The 22,762-nt window shown below is 29.1% G+C and overlaps 1 protein-coding gene across 1 annotated transcript; it reads left to right on the top strand.

Annotated features, from left to right (window-relative positions):
- Positions 1-15,255: 15,255 nt before the first annotated feature.
- On the top strand, positions 15,256-16,084 carry LOC114408088. Its single transcript, XM_028371210.1, has one exon. It carries the CDS (start codon positions 15,316-15,318, stop codon positions 15,781-15,783), a length of 468 nt encoding a protein of 155 aa, XP_028227011.1. The 5' UTR covers positions 15,256-15,315; the 3' UTR covers positions 15,784-16,084.
- Positions 16,085-22,762: the final 6,678 nt, after the last annotated feature.

Below are 22,762 nucleotides of genomic sequence, written 5' to 3'. Positions count from 1 at the left end.
TATTGATAATTATACATATGATAAATAATTAAATTGAATGGTTTAACACATATAAGTGCATTTTAATGTGTTTAAAATTATTTGTTTACTTATTTTAATTGTATGTTTAAATTTGATATTTATTTAAGCATGTAATATTAAGTTAAATAATGTATGCACGTTAAAATTAATGATTAAAGAGCTTGTGTGGTTTCTTTTATTGAATAATGATATGCATATATTATTTATTTATTTTCTTAATTTTGTATGTATGATTTTATGATTATTGTAATGCAAAATTATGTTAAATAATTTTTTTGTGCAATTTTATTCAATTAATTACATTATTGAGAATATTATGCAAATATTTAGCTCTTTATTAAGAATAAATTAATATTAAATGATTAATATAAATTAATTGATTAGAGTATAGTCATAATATTTTTAATTGATTAGGTTTATATATATTAAGTGTTAAAATCATATTTAAAATATTAGTTGTGATTAATCATATGTAATGTAATATAATCTAACTACGAGAATTTTATTATATTTGTATGACTAATTAGGATAAAATATGAAGTTATATTTTTTAATTTATCCACATGAATTAAGAAAAAAAGAACATAATTTATATATATTAAGTGTTAAAATCACATTTAAAACATTAGTTGTGATTAATCATATGTGATATAATTAATATAATCCACCCCGGAGAATTTTATTAAATTCGTCTGATTAATTAGGATAAAATATCATATTATATTTCTTAATTTACCCACAAGAATTAAAAAAAACATAATTTAATAGTTTTATTATAAATTTGATCTGACTAATTAGAATAAAATATCATATTATAAATTTTGTTAATATGACTAATTAGGAGATTTTACATTAAAATTACGGGCATAACAGTGAGAGCAAAAAGGGGGAACAGAATCCCAGCAAAAAGAATTACGACTGAGAACTGCAAAATTAGCCAACTGATCTGCAGAGTGGTCTCCTTCTCTATAGACATGTGTAGCTTTAAACTAATAAGACTGGATCTATAAACACAATTGTTCCATTTAGTGGAAAACTTCCAAGGTACAAGATTCAGGTTATATTATTTACAATTTATATAAAATATAATTTTATTGATCTAATTATTAAATTATAATTACATGACATATTTTTTGTTTTTTTAAAGGCAATTTATACAATGTTAGAACACTTAGTAACAACACAAGGTGTGCCAAACTAAGCCCAACATAACCTATTGATTAGTTAGTTGTTTCAATTTTTTTTTTTATCAAAGTTGGACAATTATATAATTGAAGAGTTCTCGTTTATATATTTTAAAAATATATTTTGATCAATTTTGATATAATTTAATAGAATATTAAGCAATTTTATATTAATTTGTGCACATAATTTATATAATGAGAAGTTTCAATTTAATGATAGGTTTTATGATAAAAATATCTTATAAATTATCAAAGAGTGTAATAATTTATATAACTCGTAATAATATAATTGGATCCTTTCTCCAGTGTGTGTGTCTGTATTTATAAGGATAAACTACAATTCTAAGTCCAATCCACCATCCTTTCTTGGCTGGCTTTGCAAATTTCCTCCAACTCAAACCAGTATAACTTTAATACATGCTATCCATGTCTCCTATACTCCCCAGAAAAAAGCTTTGTAGATAGACTTTCAATTTAGGAGCAAAGAGATTGTCATGGAAACAACTCATGATAAAACTAGAAATAGATTGTACCATCCACTTAGAGCCCGTTTAGATACAAGAAAAATTCTGAAATCTTCTTTATATGAAAACAAAAATAAAATCTCTAAAGCTCTTCTACCTTATCTAAGTTATTTAATAAAAAAATATTCTTTTAATTTAAAATTTAGAAATAGTCTTTCCTTCCAACTTTTAACTCAAATTTTTTAAAAAAATCTAATGTAGTTGATTGAATAAGATGAGTGAATGAGTGATTATAAATCCTGTTATACTTTCTTTGATTTTCATATATATATAGATGATCTACTTAACATTATATATATATATATATATATATATATATATATATATATATATATATATATTTAGCAAAAAAAATCATGCACAAAATATACATCTCCAATAATGCAGCTAATAACGTATAATAATAGTTCTGCAAAAAAAAGTTATAATGATAATAACCAGGATCATAATTTATTTTTATGAGAAACAATAATCTTATTCGACTCTAGAATAGTATTTAAAGTATGATGAAATTAATTTCCCAAACGATAATTTTTATGTACACAAGAACTAAATTTAAAGTCTTGCTCAACAGAAAATAGTTGTATAGTTAAGTTAATTTATTTTACATGGAAAATAACTTTTAAGTAAAAATAAAGAATTTTGAGAACAAAATGTAATTAAATCCAAACATCTGCTGAACTATATTACAACTGTCAATAGTCAGATCTATTAAATTGGGTTTTGACCAATGGATCATCCCAACTCAGAGGTTCTATTACATTTTAAATTTCTCTTTGTTTTTTTGTTTTGTTACAATTGTCTATTTTTCTCTCTGTTTATTATACAAGTAACATTTCGCATTTTTTTCATAGTATATTTTTCTTTAATTTGTTTGTCCGATCCAGAGAGAACGAGGTGGGAGAGATAGGTTCCGCCTTACTCTAAAAATAAAAAATAAATAAATAATTCTTTTGTAGAGAGTTGGCATCAAAAGCATGGAGATATCTAGCTTGCGTGATTCCAAAATTAAAAGTAAAAAAGTGCAGATTCTACCCATCCTTCATTATTCATGTTGGGAATAAATTTGTATACCCACAATCTAAGTCATCAAGTAATTAATTCTAATTTTAATAATAAAATATTATTTTATTTTCATTGTCATATTTCATTATTTGATTAAATAATTCATTTGATAATGTCTTTGATTAAAATTATAATAGAGATTATAATAATGAAAAATAAATTTGTTCTAATTTTAATCTAAACTGTTCTTGATCATATGATTATTGTAAATAAGATATCAATAATCCAGATAGATTAATATATATGTGATAATATTTATTGAATAAATATTAATAGATTTCATTTATTAATTTACATATATAGATGAGTCACATGTTGATGTGATCATTGAACTGACTCAATTGAAATTTTCTAATGGTTAAAATTTACCATAAACTGTCAATAGAAAATTCTCAAGAAGAGGTATAATAGTTTTTTTTGGTCTGAGATTGTCATAGTAATTAACAAGTTATTTGTTGTATTTTGATTTCGGACACCTAATGTTTTAGAACACTTGTTGAATGGATATTGGATATGATTGAATACCTGTAGAATTAATGATTAATAAAAAATGAATCCATTTACTTTTGGTAATGAGTTTGAGCTCTATGAATAAAATTATATCCTGATTAGTAAAATTAAATGAAAGAAGAAATGAGTTTTTTAAGTCATTATGAGTTAACTCAAAAGGGTTTGACAATAATACCATACTCTAAAGTTAACCCAGAACTATAAAGATGAAATAAATTATTACACTACTCTTCTAATGGTTCTTGAAAGTAAAATGTTACTTCATGCTATACGGACGTTAAGGAGTGTTGCTAGACGCCTACCTTGATTAGTATATTAATTTGATTAATATATTATCGGCTTAGTATTGAACCTATGAGGTCACACACAAACAAGTGTTCTAATATCTGTTAAAGAAATTATTTTAATATTTGATGATTAATTAAATTAGAAAATTTAATATGAACAAATGATTAATTGATTTCAAAAAGGTGGAATATTATTATATTTTTACTAGCACTGAAAATATAAATAATATAAAAGATTTGGTGAAAGAAGAGAAATAAACATTTATGATTTTGTATTTGGAATTTGGGTTGAAAAGACGACTAGATATAAATTTGACTTGGTTAATTATTATTTCAATTTTAATTCCTAAATGGTTAACAATAAAAGGTAACAAGAAATAATATAGCTTAAAAAAGAATACTATCAATAATGATTTTGATTTGATAAGAAATTTGGTATCCTTAGCGTGCTATAAATAGAGCCTTGGGTTGCACATTAAAATCCTCCTAATATCACTTCTCTATTTTTATTTTTCCACTTGTCAAGGTTGTTGACGAATAGAGGTCAGTCTTGGTGTGGATACGTGTAGAGTCTTCACACTATTGAAGAACTTTTTTTGCTTCAAGAGCTCATCAATAAGTACATTTTTTAATATGTCATTTGTTTATAATATATTTTAAATGTAAAATAGATCCTTTTATTCCACAATATATGTTTTTGAACACCTTTTTTCCTACAATTGGTAGGAGAGCCAGATTCTTTTGTATTTAAATTATATTTAACAAAAATTTGAAAAAGTTTCAATTTTTATTTACTTACATGTAATGTTGCCTGTTATGATTGCATGATTATATTGTCAAATCAAATTATTATTTTTTTGTGCAATTTGTAATCTTGTTACTTGGATTTTGTTTTGAATTAGTGGAATGTTTGCAATTGGTTGTTAATACAATGCTTGATTTGCTGGAGGTGTTCCATATCATATACGTTGGTATTTTTATATAAAGGAGAATACAATTTTTTTTTATTTGGATTCCTTTTAAAAGATTATACCTTTCCTTCAATTTTGAGCAATTTGTTATTAATTCTTTTATTTTCAAATGGCTGGATATTAATTTAATGGAAAGACGTTGCATTAGGATATGTGATATCAAAGAGGTATGTGTTTCAAGCACTGTATCTCGTTCAATTATTTGAGAGAAATTTTTTTTATGCTATGTGCGTAATTATATAATTGTTATATATATAAATGATAAATATGTTTGTCATTTGATATATCTTACATATTAAATTGTTTAATCATAAGGAACAACCTGATGAATAGGAGACTTATAATTAATAATTATTTTTTTGTGCAATTTTTTTTCTCACATAAGATGCATGTTTTTAAAATTAATTATATACTAAGTGCCTAGACAACCTAGGGAAGTATTAAAATTAATTTATTGATATCAATATAATTGGCCTAAGAACCAGAAACTTATGTGATATGATATTTCTTATTTTGATTTGAAAATGTATATGATACACTATCTTAGAATGTCTATGAGAAATGACTTGATAACCAAGTGACTCGCTCACAATTTTTTAAGAGGCTTTATGAGATTGTCGAACATCTTACGAAGATGTACGGTGGTCAAAGCAGAACGACTAGATTTCAGTTATCTAAGGCCCTGTTTAGATCCTCACTTGCTGCAAATGAAAAGGTTGGACCCCATGTTCTTAAGATGATTGATCTCATAGAACAACTTAAGAAGTTCGGGTGCACTCTTGGGAAAGAGCTTTCTCAAGATTTGATTATGCAATCACTTTTTGATTCATTTTCACAATTTATTGTGAATTTCAACATAAGATGAGTTGTGACTTGCATGAGATGCTTAATCTGCTAATTGATTATGAGAATCAAATTGCTTCTGAGAAGAAGAAAGGAACTGTCAAGGTAGTTGGCAAGAACTCCAAGAAGAAAGGAAAAGTACCAAAAAGGAAGCATCTTGGACCTAAGGGTGGTATGACCAAACCCAAGAACAAAAGGAACAAGATTGACCAAACTGATGCTAAATGTTTCTTTTGTAAGGAGAAAGGTCACTGGACGAGAAATTGCAAGAAGTATCTTGATTCTTTGAAAAACAAAAAACAAGGGACTACAAATAACTAGATGGTTGAAGAAAGAAGAAATAAATCTACAAGTAGGGAATGAAGCAAATGTTGCCGCCTTACCTTTAGGATCAATTTATTTAATAATGCCTACTGGCGAAATACTAATATTGGAAGATTGTTATTATGTTCCGAAATTTGTTTCAATCATTATTTCAATTTCCATGTTGGACAAGCGAGGTTTTCGCATTATCTTTAATAATAACATTTGCTCAATTTATCATGATGATGATTTATACGTGAATGATTATCTCCAACGTGGCATTTATGTCTTACTTGATGTGAATCATAACTCGATTATGCATGTTTCTTCTAGTTTCAAAAGAAAAAGAGATAATCAAGTAAATAAAACATATCTTTGGCATTGTAGGCTAGGTCACATTGGCGAGAAAAGAATTAACAAGTTGCACAAGGAAGGTTACCTTGATAATTATGATTACGAATCATATGAAACTTGTGAATCTTGTCTCAAAGGAAAAATGACTAAATCTCCATTTATTGGAAGTGGAGAAAGAGCTTCTGAGTTATTGGGACTAATTCATATAGATGTTTGTGGGCCCATGAAGATTCAAGCCAAAGGAGGATATTCTTATTTTATCACCTTCACTGATGATATGTCTAGACATGGATTTTTGTATCTTATGAAACATAAATCTGAATCATTTGAAATGTTTAAAAGATTTCGTAGTGAAATTGAAAAGCAAACTGGTAAGAATATCAAAATGCTTAGATCTAATAAAGGAGGAGAATATCTTAGTGATAACTTTATTGACTATCTAAAGGAGAATGGGATTCTCTCTCAGTGGACACCTTCGGGAACACTACAACACAATGGTGTATCTGAAAGAAGAGATCGAACCTTACTAGATATGGTTAGATCCATGATGGGGTTCACCGATCTTCCATTAAACTTATGGGGATATGCTTTAAAAGCAGCAGCCTACTTGCTAAATAAAGTTTCTACAAAAGTAGTCTCTACAACTCCATATGAGATATGGAAAGGAAAGAAACCAAGTCTTAAACACATCAAGGTCTGGGGTTGCCCTGCTTGTGTTAAAAGATTGCAAACAGATAAACTTGAGACAAGGTATGATAAGTGTAGATTCATTGGTTATCCTAAAGAAATAATGGGATATTATTTCTACTAACCTTCTAACCATAAAGTGTTTGTGGCAAGAGGAGCAACCTTTTTGGAAAGAGAGTTTCTTGTAGAAGGAAACTATGGTAAAGAAATTGAACTTGATGAGACTCAAGTCACCAATGATAACATAACTCAAGAACATGAGATGGAAACTGAGAGGTCTTTCTTTGATGTTTTGAAATTAGGACAAAGCTCTTCAACTCAAACGATTATGGCTCAAGAACCAGCTATTGTTCAAGAACAAGTCGTTGTTCAAGAAAAAGTTAATGAACCAATCTTAGAACAATTGCAGCAACCTTTGAACCCAACACAAGAACTTCTTAGAAGATCTACTCAAATGCATCGTGCACCTGATAAATTAAACTTAATGGTGCAAGATGACATGTCAAATGAGGTTTATCATAATGATGATGACCCTAAAAGCTATGAAGAGGCCATGAGAAGCTCAGATTGCAACAAATGGCAAAAAGCCATGAAATCTGAAATAGAATCAATGAAGATCAACAAAGTATGGACTTTAGTTGATGCTTCAAAGGATATAAAACCAATTGGTTGTAAATGGGTTTACAAGAAAAAGATTGGAGCAGATGGAAAGGTCGAAACCTATAAAGCTCGCCTTGTTGCTAAAGGATATCGTCAACATGAAAGAATAGATTATGACGAAACATTTTCTCCTATGGCAATGCTCAAATCAATTCGGATTCTACTTGCCATAGCAGCATACTATGATTATGAGATATGGAAAATGGATATGAAAACATCTTTCCTTAATGGTGAGTTGAAAGAGGAAGTGTACATGACACAACCTGAAAGATTCACATCATTGGCTGGTTGTAATGAAGTTTGCAAGTTGCAATGATCTATATATGGATTGAAACAAACTTCTAGAAGTTGGAACATTCATTTTAATAAGACAATAAAAAAGTTTGAGTTTGTTAAATGTGAGGAAGAACCATGTGTTTACAAAAAGGTCAGTGGGAGTGCAATTATTTTCTTAGTGTTATATGTAGATGACATATTACTAATTGGAAATGACATACCAACATTGCAAGGCACAAAGATTTGGCTATCAGAACAATTCTCCATGAAGGATTTGGGAGAAACAATTTATATTCTAGGTATAAAGATTTATAGAGATAGATCTAAAAGGTTGCTTGGACTCTTCCAATCTATGTACATTGATACTATCTTAAAGAGATATAACATGGATAATTCCAAACGAGGCTATTTGCTTGTAGGTGTTGGAATTACTCTTAGTAGGGAGAATTGTCCAACAACTCCTGAAGAAAGAGAACGCATAAGTAGAGTACCATATGCTAGTGTAGTGGGAGCTATCATGTACACCAGGACTTGTACACATCTTGATGTCGCTTATGCATTAGGTGTAACTAGTCAATATCAAGCAAACCCTGGTGAAGAACATTGGAAAATGGTTAAGACCATACTTAAGTACTTAAGAAGAACTAAAGACCAATTCCTCATTTATGGAGACTCTGAATTGAAACTGAAGGGTTATACTGATGCAAGCTTTGCATCAGACAAAAATGATAGCAAATCCATTAAAGGATATGTTTTCACTTTAAATGGTGGTGCAGTAAGTTGGAAAAGTTCCAAACAAGCTACGGTAGCAGATTCAACTACTGAAGCAGAATATATAGTGGCAAGTGAAACCGCTAAAGAAGCTATTTGGATGAAAAAGTTCATATTTAAACTTGGTGTGGTTCCTTCAATAGAAGAGTCGGTCCCATTATTGTGCGACAATAATGGGGTTATTGCTCAAGCAAAGGAACCAAGATCACACCAGAAGTTCAAACATATTTTGCGAAGGTATCACTTGATTAGAGAGATAATAGAACGTGGTGACATTAAGATTGAAAAGGTAGATGGAAAGGAGAATGCAACAGATTCATTCACCAAGGCACTTGGCATAAAAGAATTTCACAAACACAAATGGGAATTAGGAATGAAGTTCATGAATGATTGACTCTAGGCGAGTGGGAGGTTGTTGGGAATAAATTTGTATGCCCACGATCCAAGGCATCATGTAATTAATTCTAATTTTAATAATAAAGTATTATTTTATTTTCATTGTCATATTTCACTATTTGATTAAATGGTCCATTTAACAATGTCCTTGATTAAAATTAAAGACTTGTTATTATAACAAAGATTATGATAATGAGAAACAAGTTTGTTCGAATTTTAATCTAAGCCATTCTTGATTACAGGATTATTGTAAATAGGATATCAATAATCCAGATAGATTAATATATATGTGATAATATTTATTGGATAAATATTAATAAATTTCATTTATTAATTTGCATATATAGATGAGTCACATGTTGATGTGATAATTGAACTGACTCAATTGAAATTTTCTAATGGTTAAAATTTACCATAAACTGTCAATAGAAAATTCTCAAGAAGAGGTATAATAGCTTTCTTTGGCCTAAGATTGTCATAGTAATTAACATGTTATTTATTGTATTTTGATTTCAGACACCTAATGCTTTAGAGCACTTGTTGAATGAATATTGAATATGATTAAATACCTTTAGAATTAATGATTAATTAATAAGAAATCCATCAACTTTTGATAATGAGTTTGAGCTCTATGAATAAAATTATATCCTGATCAGGAAAATTAAATGAAAGAAGAAATGAGTTTCTTAAGTCATTATGAGTTAACTCAAAAGGGTTTGACAGTAATACAATACTCTAGAGTTAACCCAGAACTATAAAGATGGAAGAAATTATTTCACTACTCTTCTAATGGTTCTTGAAAGTAAAATGTTACTTCATGCTATATGGACGTTAAGGAGTGTTGCTAGACGCATACCTTGATTAGTATATTAAATTGATTAATATATTACCGGCTTAATATCGAACCTACGGGATCACACACAAACGAGTGTTTTAATCTTTGTTAAGAAAATTATTTTAATATTTAATGATTAATTAAATTAGAGAATTTAATATGATTAAATGATTAATTGATTTCAAAAAGGTGGAATATTATTATATTTTTGCTAGGACTGAAAGTATAAATAATATGAAAAATTTGGTGAAAAAAGATAAACAAACATGTATGATTTTGTATTTGGAATTTGGGTTGAAAAGACGACTAGATACAAGTTTGACTTGGTCAATTATTATTATGAAAAATTTGGTGAAAAAAGAGAAACAAACACGTATGATTTTGTATTTGGAATTTGGGTTGAAAAGACGACTAGATACAAGTTTGACTTGGTCAATTATTATTTCAATTTTAATTGTTAAATGATTAGCAATAAAAGGTAACAAGAAATAATATAACTTAAAAAAGATATTATCAATAAGATATCCTTAGCGTGCTATAAATAGAGTCTTGGGCTGCACGTTAAAATCCTCCTAATATCACTTCTCTATTCTTGTTTTTCCACTTGTCAAAGTTGTTGACCAATAGAGGTGAGTCTCAAATGTGGATATGCGCGTAGAATCTCTTCACACTATTGAAGAATTTTTTTTTGTTTCAAGAACTCATCAATAGATACACTTTTTATGTCATTTGTTTATAATATAATTTAGATGCAAAATATATCTTTTTATTTCGCAATGTATGTTTTTGAACACCTTTTTTCCTATCATTCACGGATCCTATATGTTATCCTTTTTATTTATTTGTCATTTTATATTTAATTTGTAACGAATTTTGCTTGAAATGCTATTTTTTTAATTCTTTTTTCCGTGGCATTTTTATAACGGTGAACATGTTTCTTTGCGTGATAGGATGAAAGAGAGAAATTAAAGTTTTCGTGAAGGCTAAATGATTCTTGATGATTTGGAAGGATAGTGAAGAATCCAATTTAATATAAGTAATAAGTTAATCTGTTTTATCTACTAAACTTGAATTAATATTTTCTCAAAGTCACCTTTTCTGCAAGTCATCATGTCATGGACATAGTACTTTAGAGGTCTAAGTGTTGCTCACAGAGTCACAGTTACAGAACAAAGCAGCCACATCCCATATTATTCAAGTAAAGAAACGATGTTTGATAGAGATGCAACACCTTTAACTCACATCAACATTATTTTCCAATGTTAATTGGTAGTTTGGTAATTTTTGTTTGTTCTCTCGACGGCACACCAATGTTATGCAATATGTAAATCATTCGAATGTTTTTTTTTCCTCCATTCTAATTGATTTACCATACTAATTCCAAATTAATGATTTAGTATGGGACTTGCAAGGGATTAGCGAAGGACATTTTGTGATAGATTAGCGAAATATAATTTACGAGGAATTAGTAAAGCTGGTTGTTGATTAGCGAGGAAATTGTCTAAATTGAACCATACGATTAGCAAGAGATTCGTGAGAAATGACTACAAAGTAGTGGAATAACCAAGAATTCTTTTGTCGCAAATTAGCAACTTGATTTTAGTGAGAGAACAATCTCTCACAAACATATGTTTGCGTGAGGAATTATTCCCTTCCTAATGTGCTATTTTTTTTAGTGAATCATATTTTAATGATTTTTTATTATTAACTGATAAAAGAATATTAGTGAATTAAACATTTTACGTCATTGACTTAGATACAGTGAGTCAATAATTCTTGTTCAACACATTTGCAAGGGCTTAACTCTCCATTAATTAGAGTATGATTAAAGATCATCAAATTTGGAAATTTCTATTCTCACCCCCTTAATTGTTATTCTCATTCCCACTTTTTCAAAAACTTCTGAAAAACCCTATGTACCCTTGGCATCATTTCCCCCACACAGCCACTTCCCCTCCTCCTTCTCTTTCCAACCACCTCCGCTGCCTTCTCTCTCTCCTTCACTGTTATTTCTTCACACCCCCACCTCCTACTTCATTTTCCTCCCCTTAATTGCTAATAATGTTTTCTCTTGTTAATTCATTTTTTTTATATTTGCTGATTTTTTATTAATATAAAATCTTTAGTTAATGTTTACAAAAAAATAATTTATTTTTTAAATTTAAATTTTCAAGTTATATATATATATATATAAATATCACTATTTAAGATTTAATAACTTTTAATATTCATATTTAATAAAAATAACTTTCAAAACCAAAATAAATAAATTAATCTATTAGAAAATTTTCAAAATTTTATATTATTAAAACAATACAACGAAACTATGATCTTATTTTATAATATACAACATAAATATGATTTCCTTGTCTATTATAAAATGGAATCATATTTTCATTGTAATACAAGATGGTAAAAGAAATATAACACAAATATAATTCTGTAATACAAAAAAAATCATATTTTCATATATTTTTTTCACCCCCTTATATTACAACAAAAAATTGATTCCATTGCATATTTATACAATAGAATCATATTTCTATCAAAAGGATATTTCAAAAAGAAAAAAGATTTTTAAATATGAGAGTGAGAATAGCAATTGTAGGTTGAGAATAGCAATTGTCATCTAAATAAGAAAAGTTGTCCAATTTCTTTTTTGTCATTAAAATATTTTGTGATCCAAATTTTTATGGGCTAGTTTATTGAATGAAAGAACAACAATTAGCTTTCTTGCTAAGTGCACTCATTTGTTTTTTTTTTGTTCTTTCTATTTTGTTTTATCATATATACCTTTTATACCCACAACCTTGATATATGATCATTATTTTAGAATATACTTTTCAGAAAAATATTTTGTTTTTAGTATTCTAGAAAGTACTTTTTGAAATACTATTTTGTGTTTTAGAAAATACTTTTCAGAATGTTAAAAAAATTTAAAAAATTCAAGCAGAACACTAGAACCATTTAAATCCTTACGGAAAGGAAAAAATTTACAATAGTGAAGCAATTGAAGGGGAAAAAACATACATTGTTTAATCTAGATGACTCTAAGAGGCACTCCATTGCAACAACTTGAACAAATTTAAGATCTAGCCATACATTGCTTCATATATAAAATGAGACACATTAATAATCTTGTGTGAGTGGACAAAAATAAAATAAGAAAAGTGATTGTGAGCATAAACATACTACATTAGAGTTTAGAGGATGAAAAAATCCTAACACTAGAACAAGAGACCAAGCAAGAGAGGAATAAAGGAAGAATAGGGTAAGAGATCAAATGGAGATGAAAGAAGTGAAAGAGAGGAAAAAGTGTGATAAAAGAGAGGAAGGATGTGTTGTTGCAAAGAAGTTACTTACATAAGTTTCAAACTTAATTTTGACTAATAAAGAATTTTATCTTTTTTTAAGCTTTGTTTTTTCTCCTATCTTCAGAAAAGGAAATAAAGTATCTACATTAACGCCCTCATTATAATTTTTTGAAAGATTTTATATATCACACTTTATAATATATTAATTTCCACAGAATCTTGGAAAAGAAGGAATATCCGAGGGAGGGAGAAAAAGATTTGAAAAAAAAAAAAGGTTATTCGATATATTTTAACTCTTGTGTAGTAAGGAAATTTGGTTGAAAGTGGACAATCCACCAATAAATGCCTAGAGATAAAAAAAGATTAGTCTCGGTGAACAATCAAAACACTCATTGTGATCATATGCCTAAAAAACCAAATACGATCAAATTACCCATTAATTCTACATTTTTCAACTTAATGCCATACATTAGGATTAGTTTAGCTTCTTCTCTAATGAACGTCATCTAGCAGCCAATTCTACAAAAAATATGATCGAATATTATCTCCAATGTTCAACTTGATCGATGCACTCAATTATTAGAGCCTTTCTGTTTGATCGATTTACCAGCAATATATATGCAGATGCTTAAAATTTATGGAAGCATGTTAATTATTATTATAGGGTTGAGAATTTTATCATTATAAGAACACCTCGTGATCATTTTTATTTTAAGAAAAAGAGAAGGTATTGTATTTTTCATCCTAAAGACAAAGTTATAGATATCAAAACTGAAAACGTTTTAAATGGTTTCTTTATTCAAACCTTCAAGAAACTCGTGAACGTTAATTACTACCTTTTCTTTTCTTCCCTTCCATAAATTTAACTCCCTCTCTCATCACATGATTTCGGATTTCGTTAGTTATATCTTTCCGGCGACATGATATAATATTTTCTGTTTGTTCTGCAATAAGTCATTTTCTACAATTGTACTATTTATTTATTTATTTTTTATATATATTTTTTTATCACTTTTGAGGTATTGGTGTTGTTGTGGAGCATTGAGTACCCAGAGTGTCCAGTACAGAGGTTTGGTTTGGTTTCCCTTCCGGGTCTTAGTTGTTTACTACTCTCACTCGCTCTCAGCCTATCCACAACACAAGAGAGAAATTAAAGAAAGACAACGTATCGAAGAAAAGCCTAATAAGGTGAATTAATACTTTTTTTTTTTCGTATCCATTGCCGGCTTTTCGCTATGCAAACATATAATAAGGTGAATTAATACTATCAATTTATTTTTATTAGACAAATCACATACAATACTATCAAATTAATACTAATCCAGTGTGTGTTGTATGACATTTCTTTTGCAATTATATATATATATATATATATATATATATATATATATATATATATATATATATCGGAAAAAGTTAAACTTTCAACACACATTCTAATTAAATTTGGAGTTTTTCTTATTAACAAATATTAATTATTAATTATTAATTTTTTTAACAGAAAAAATGAAACCCATAGATTTTTTCTTTCTTTCTCAATCACCGATCAAACCAATTTTATATCTTCTAATTAATTAAATCTGGAGTATATATATGAACCATGAAAGGAAGAGACAACTATAACAAAAATAAATAAAAAAGAGAGAAAAAAATTGATAAATATAACAGATGACAATATGATGAGAAATAAATGATAGCTAACAGAAAAAGGACTGAAGTGAGATAAAAAAAAATTGGGTACACAAATATAATAATTAATCTTTGTGTATAAATAAATAAATAAAAGTTACTTATTTCTTATATTTATTCAAGTTGATTGCCTGGTGCTTTATATGGAATTAATGCATGCTGTGTAGTGTATAGTTTACTTGGATACGTGATCCAGTAAAGCGTGTTGAAATTTTAAGTGTCCTTTTGGGTTTCAAATTAAGTTAACAGAAAGGTGACGTCTCAGAATATTAGGCATGCTGAACAAAATTGAAGTCATCATCTATGCATATGCCAACCTGTTAGTCAAATATCTGGTTTAAGTTCAGGCCTTCTCTTCTTGTCCCTTTCATTGTTAATTAATTAGGAAAAAACAATTGGAGTCCACATACATCTGCTCTTAGCTAAGTTTCTAAATATGTTATTTACCACAAACCCCCATATCCTATACTATGGGTAATAGTATTAGTAGCTACTCCAATCTCTTTAATTACTCTTATAAATACATATACATACATACAAACTACTGGAACAAAATTCAAAACATTATTGTTCTCTAGCTTTGATATATAGATATATATATTAATTCTCATCTTCATAGAGATATATGGCCCCAAACCAGCACTTTACTAATGGTTTTCAAAGCACTACGGTATCTGATATAACCTTAATTGAACGCAACAAAGAAGTGGCCATAGAAGAAACACATGATGAGTACATATTACCAACCGTGTCCGAGGTAGAGAATGCGAAATGCGAGTGTTGTGGAATGTTCGAGGAGTGCACCCGCGAGTACATAAGGCGCGTGCGTGAAATGTTCTTGGGGAGGTTAATATGCGGGTTGTGTGGTGAAGCTGTGAATGTGGAGATGGAGAAGAATGGTGGAAAGCGAGAGAAAGCTCTCAAAGAGCACATGAGCGATTGTGTGAGGTTCAATAGGCTTGGTAGGTCATATCCTGCTCTGTACCAAGCTGAAGATGTCAAAGAGATCCTGAAGAAGACTCAGAAAAAGGCCATGTCCAACACTCCTGATGATTCTAAGGGTAGTCCAAGCAAGTCTGGGGCACAGGGATGATGAAAAAATTAAGTACATCGTGATGTCTTGATTGATCTTGATCAACTTTTGGTTTGAGATTTAATTTCTGCTATTGCAGCATTAATTTCTTTTTTTTTAGGTATGTTTAAGAGAGATTATTAGGCCATTATTAGGTCATGGTCCCGATCAATCTCCATATAATTAAATGTTATCATTCATGTCACATAGAGATTGATCCACACCATAGACAAATAAGGATAATTTATTTGATACAAGCAAGTAATAAAAGTAGAGTTTATTTATATATAGTTAGAGTAAATAGATTTGAAATATATGTATAAGTGATATCATATGGTGAAAAAAGAGATGAAGAAAAAAATAATTGTTAATAGAATGTTTGTAATATAAAATATTCATGAGTTATTATTGAAAATATTTTTACACAATTATGCAATCCGACTATAATCATGTCATCACAATTTTCTATTTATTAATAAGATGTGGCGATTTTAGCTAAATTCTTATTAGATGTTTGGGAAATATTTTACACTAAAATATATAAATTTTATAAGCTCATTTGATATACATGCATGCAATAAAAAGTATTTTAACTAATACATACACTGAGTTTAGAACATTTTAAAATGTGCCGACAAGGTAAATTATTATTAGATGTTTGAGTAAAAAATGTTTTATATTATAATGTGTATAAATTAAATTCTTACAAATATTTAAAAAAATGAGTATTTGTATTTCTAAAATAACATAAATTTGTATATGTCAAACAATTATTTGTGTTAATTTATTCATATCGTCTTAGAATTACTTCAGCTCCGAACAGCTAGCCGAACAAATTCCAATTCACGTTTCTTTGGCCATTACTAAGTATTATTTACTGACGGCTACGTCGACTTTATATAGTCATTTCAAGTTTCAACATAGGATTAATATAATTTTTTTAATCATCGATGTTGTAACAGAAGCTAGCAAACTAATTTTCCTGATCGAAATCACTATGAATTGAAGGTTTTCAGTGTATATAACTTTCAATTTACTTAATTAGTTCGGTAATGATGTTTTTTTCTTACTGTTCTTCTTCCTCGTCTTTTATATAGTTTTCTTACTGTTCTTTTATATAGTTTTTTTTCATAACTCATAAGCATCCGTTGGCTCAATATATAAGAACTCCAGTTTTAGTGCCAGAATCAAAAACTAAAATAACACTTATTTGGTGACTTATTTTTTCTTACGATACTTATTATAGAAAGGAAGGAATAATTGTTAAAATTTGACTGTTTTAAAACTAATTATCAATATGAGATTGCTTTGAAGCTACTGGTGGTTATTTTATGACAGTCACAAAAAGCATTACAAAGCAATTCTCTGTATAATTTTTTGAGACTTCCAAAAAAAGGATCTTTAGTAGTTTCAAACAACCTCATTTTAGTAATAATTAGATTTTAAAAGAGTGCTGATTGGTCAATCACCTCGTCCAGGTTTTCATTGTAAACTTCTTACGATCTTTTTTCCACTGAGGGATCGAATTGCTATCCGATCATGATTGCAACAATTTGACAAATATCAACTAAATATGCATTCATATGATTTTATCTTGGTAACACATTGGAGTTGTACTTGCTTCTCACACTTTACTTTGTTTCATGTTTCTTGATATACGTAATTTCCCCGTCTTGTTCTGTCAGATCTAGCTAGGTTGACATTCAACTCTTGACTATTATTCTGTTACGAATATTATTACGTGGCCAATAAAATTGTAGACTCTTAGATTCATTATCCTTTATTTGTCTGTTAATAATAATAGGTAAATATGAATAATAATTTAGGGGAATTCTAGAATGAGTTTGTTATAATTCTCTTAAAGGAAATTGTGAGTATCTTTATATATACTATGTAACTACCATGAAAGAATATGAATAAATAATAAAAATATTATCTTTATATCTTTTAGTTGTAAAATTAGGAGTAATGATAGAATCGTTTTCCCTTACCTATTATATTCCTAGGATCTATAAATGTTGTCCTAGGACTGGATTCTCCCATTTCTCCAAGAGCCACATGTGCGCGCATATATATATATATATATATATATATATATATATATATATATATATATATATATATATATATATAAGTGAGGAGTTGTATGATATAACCTGCATCTAGAGTCTATTTAGAATAATTTTGTTGGTTGCTTCTATCTGTCCATTGCTATGTGGATGTTTGACTGCCGTAAATACTTGTTTGATTCTCTCATTTTTCTATAGAAAATCACTAATAGTAGGACTAGCAAACTGAGTTCCATTAACACATATGATGATTATTGGTACTTTTTTTTTTCTCTTCAAAAGAAGATTAATATATTAACAGGTAGGCCAAACGTGCTTATAACCTTCCTCCAATAGAACTTCTTTTTGCTCAGTCCGTCAAACCAGTACGTAACATCTGGTTTTGCTTTTATTGTTGAGAATATGTATGATATATATCTTTTTTTTTTAGAAAAGAATAATTTTATTTATCTTTTAAAAATTTATTATTTGTTTTAAATTTTATCTTTATGATATTATTTAAATTTAAAAATATTATGAATTTATTTTCCATTTTAATATTAGGTTGTTAGATCTATAACAAAACTTCTTGATACAAGAAAAAATTACCTCATCTGATCCAATGTCACTTGAAAAAAACGGATTTACAAGTTACACAAAAACTTATAACGAAGATGGGTTTGCAAGTTTTTCTTAAAAACTTGTGATGAAGATTATGTCTGAGTTTGTAAGTTTTTCATAAAAACTTGTAATGAATATAAATAGAAATATTTATGAAGTCTTTTTATGTTAATTATTTGAAAAGTGTATCAAAATGTCTAAGTAATAAAGACTCGGAAGTTTAAGTGTCAATTTTTATACGAATTTTGTTTTGCACCTGTGTTGGATAATTTTCAATTTATAAGAGAAAAAAATGAGATAAAGTAAAAGACGAGCTAAAAGAAACAATAACTAAAACAATAGATATTAATAAGAGATAAAAGATATAATAGGAAATTCAATGAGATGAGAATGTTAGGACCTAGCATATCTTATTTTCTTAATATGTATCATTTTAGATTTTTCTCTATCAATTAGGTGAATTTTTTCCTACCCACATCTATTAGAATATTTACCCTGATGTCTCACGATGACAAACCTATTTTATCTATCTATCTCCCAAATGTCTTTGCAAAGATTCAATAGATAAAATGCATGAAGTTATATTTCTAGATGTTTGCTTTGATGCATGGACATAATGCAATCATTCTATGTCTAGCAATGATTTTATTAAGATGTCCCTTCCTTTTAGTTCTATTAAAAATTATCCTCTTTCGAACGACTAATCCCTAAAACTGATGCATGTTAGACCTTCCTTGTATTTCTATTAAGAATTACCCTCTGTCGAACACCTAACCCCCAAAGATAATGCAAAGATAAATGATACATGAAATTAAAATAAGAAATGATAATAGGAAAGAAAACATCTGTTTGCATTGATAGATATGAATCATATAATACATCTTTTGACTTTTTAGGTCTGTCAGACCCTAACTAAGGGTTTAGCCTCTTATAGTCATAAGGGCCTCACACTTGAAAAGGAATTTAGAAACTGATGAAGGAGAATTGATGAAAAAAGGGAATAGAAAATGATGAGACTCAGTGTATCTTTTGTCTTTGGCTTGACTCTCTTTTTATAGTTGTTGACTTGGGCCTGTGTACTCGCGTTAAGTCTGTGCTACTCACTTAGCATGGGTACTTGTATTCACGCTTAGCACGTTTTCTTTCGCTTAGCGTCAGTGCGTGTTTTCGTGCTAAGCTCGTCTCTTCTCGCATAAGGGGGTACTTGTTTTCGCGATGGGCGCGTGCTATGCGCTTAGTGCGTCTTGGGCTGAGCCTTTTTTAAATATTTCCTATTTTCTACATCTTTTTAACTTTTAATCCCTTTTTTCATATTTGTAAGTCATGAATAGAAAAAAAAAATCAATTCTTAACATTAAACATAAATAACTGTTAAATAAATATTTTTAAAGATATTTTTATTATATTTTTTGTATAAAAAATAACTTATATTTAACCGTTATCATTTTACAAGAGCATATCTCTTCTGCACAATATATCTCTTCTCTAAATAAATATATATGCATACACATCGTAAAAAAACACATCATTTATCACCGGTAAGAACTTTATGAAGCTAAGAGAGGACTTAATTAATATGTCAGCATCGATTGCGCATATAAATTAAAGGACTAAGGTAACTTTTGTAAGAAAATTCAATGTGGTAACTTGTAAATTTTTTTGAAATATATAAGTTAAATTTAAATATATAATTTTTAAGGGATTGAATTTCCTTAATATTTTTCTCAAACGGATCGGTTCAATGCACTAATTAAATTGCTTTGTAAAATAGTTGGCTAGACAGAAACACTTCTTTTAAAGAAATGGTTAGGTTTACGGTTGAATTTTTTATGGTTGGGTTTTAAAAGGATTCAGTTTGATTATTTTTCTCAGAGTTCTGTCAGAGCATAGCACCTGCCAATATTACGCACAAACTCCATCTCCACAAGTTCCTGGTGAGTGGTGATATATATGGTGTGCAACACGAACTGGATTTGAACTTTGAAGGGAGTCCCGGAAACACGTATACCAAATAAAAGATAAAACAGATTATATATATGTGTGTGTGTGTGTGTGTGGTTGAGAAGATTCTGAATTTATCGCTGGAGTTTAATTGATCAGAATCTTCTCAAACGATAATTTGTTTTATCTATTACTTCTCATACACCAAAATGGTCAATGCCAAAAGAGATTTCCAGTGCATGGTTTGCATGTTGCGGTCCCCGAACCCACTTCACAAGATTTCATTGTGTTTGAGCCTCACCCACCACAGTTTTTATATTCTTTCTTTCTTAATAATAATATAATATTTAAGAGAAAAAAAGTTCTCTCTCTTTTATCTTATCTTTATATCTATTTTACAGGTATATCTTCTTTCAAAGGAGATTCAAACCTTGTTATGTTCACTGTACTCAACGCTGTTAGTTATCTATACACCTGTCTATTTATATATAAAGAAGGAATTTATTCGCTTAAAAAATAAGTCTCTAGCTTCTAGTTTACCGTTCTTAATAATTTTTGATATTACGAAAGGTATAAAAAAAGTGGTGTTCAAAAATCATTTCTCCCCTCCACAATATGGCTGATACGTAGCTACTGGCTCTAAGTGATCCTTATCCCTTCGATAGGTCTCCAAGTCGTATTCAAGATAGGGATAATGTATTGAACCAAGTTTCTCTTCTCCTTGATGATTACGTGCAGTAAACTAATCACCTTTAAAATTTGTCGTTATCCAACATGTAGTTGGTTAACACCGTCCTTGTTTAACACCATCCATGTCTTCTGTTTATCACAGTTCACAAATTAACCTGAAAGCAACACTTAGTTTTTGTCTCTCACTAGCTAGTTCAAAGATAATTCACATAGATCATAGATATAACACAAGCTGCTTTTTTAGTTTCACAAGTTATAAAATTATTATTTATACACTCCCATACAGGTATTAAAACAGGAAACTTCAGGAGGTGCTAGCTGAAGAGTAGAGAGTTGTCATATACTAGTTAATATGAAATCTCCTATAGATGCATCATGTGTTGTAAGGAGTTTTCTCAACGTGAACGAAAAAAATTTAGCACATATATCTAATTATCTATGAAAGTGCATGCTGCAAGAAAAATCAGGAACAAGTTAACTTTCTTTGGCTTTGCTAGATTCAACTCCTGCAGACACCAAAGCTGGAGGAAGCATTACATACCAAAAAAGATATGTAGGCAGGATAAGGAATAAATGGTAATTGAGATTTCACATGGACTAGAAATAAATCAAATGTAGTTCTTATAACGTTTGCACAGTTCTCACGGTACAAATTGGTTTTATGATGTTGAATTAGTTCTTATACCTAAATTCAAAAATCATATCAGAGCTTACGCTAAATCTATTAGTGGATTGCCTATTTTTCATGCATAAGGGTTGCCACTAGGTTGTCAATATTTGTTCTCACTCTAATGTCTTGTCTCGGGCATGGACGTGAGGGAGCGGGTTATGATAAATGTAATTTTATAAGTCTTGGCTTATAAGTAATTACAAGCTTTTAGTTAGGAAAAAATTATTAGATAGTCTGCCATAATGTCTGGCTCGACTAATCTTTATACGACACATAATTGTTAACAATTTTTTCTTATAAATTATAAAATTTGAATAAATGTTATATAGAAATTGTTTATCATTATAAACAGGTGACCACTGAATAATTCATCTTGGTTTGTGTCTTTGTTAATTTACATTTGTTTGCTCTGGTTATGCTGTGTGCCACGGTTTTGTTTTAATAACTACATAACCGTGATAGAGCTGTTTTTCTATTTCCTTAAATAGACTACTTCTTTATTTAAATTCCAGCCATAGAGAGCAGTCCACGTATGCGTAAAGTTCGGTATATATGGTATAGTAGCGGCCACTTGCTCTGCATACATGCAACATTTTCTGAACCTTCACGAGTTAAAGGCAGAGATAAAAAAGGTTAGAACTAGTTCCAACTTCCAAATGTCTTTGCAAACAGGGAATAGCTAGCTAGCTATAAGTGTGTGATGAAGTGCATTAGATTTATTACTCAACATGTAGATGTAACATTTCTTTATTACATCTTAGCTAAACCATATCAATGTAGCAAGCTTGTTGCAGGGCTAGTGGACTAATTAATAAGTATTGAATAACGGACATTGCATGTACAAATACAGTTAGTCTGTAAAGGCATTCGAGTTGTCACTTGTCAATCAAGTGCATCGCCACTTAAAAATCTTATCTAACTTCACTTTATATTGTTACTCTCAACCACATCTTATGTATAAATAAGCACATGCTCGCACAAAATGGCACCAAAGACAAATTAAGAGCAAGCTAGCTATAGTTGATTTTTC

This window comes from Glycine soja, chromosome 4, assembly GCF_004193775.1.
Source record: "Glycine soja cultivar W05 chromosome 4, ASM419377v2, whole genome shotgun sequence".
Classification (NCBI taxonomy): domain Eukaryota; kingdom Viridiplantae; phylum Streptophyta; class Magnoliopsida; order Fabales; family Fabaceae; genus Glycine; species Glycine soja.
The sequence above is the reverse complement of the archived record's forward strand: the minus strand, read 5'-3'. Positions and strand labels throughout refer to the sequence as shown.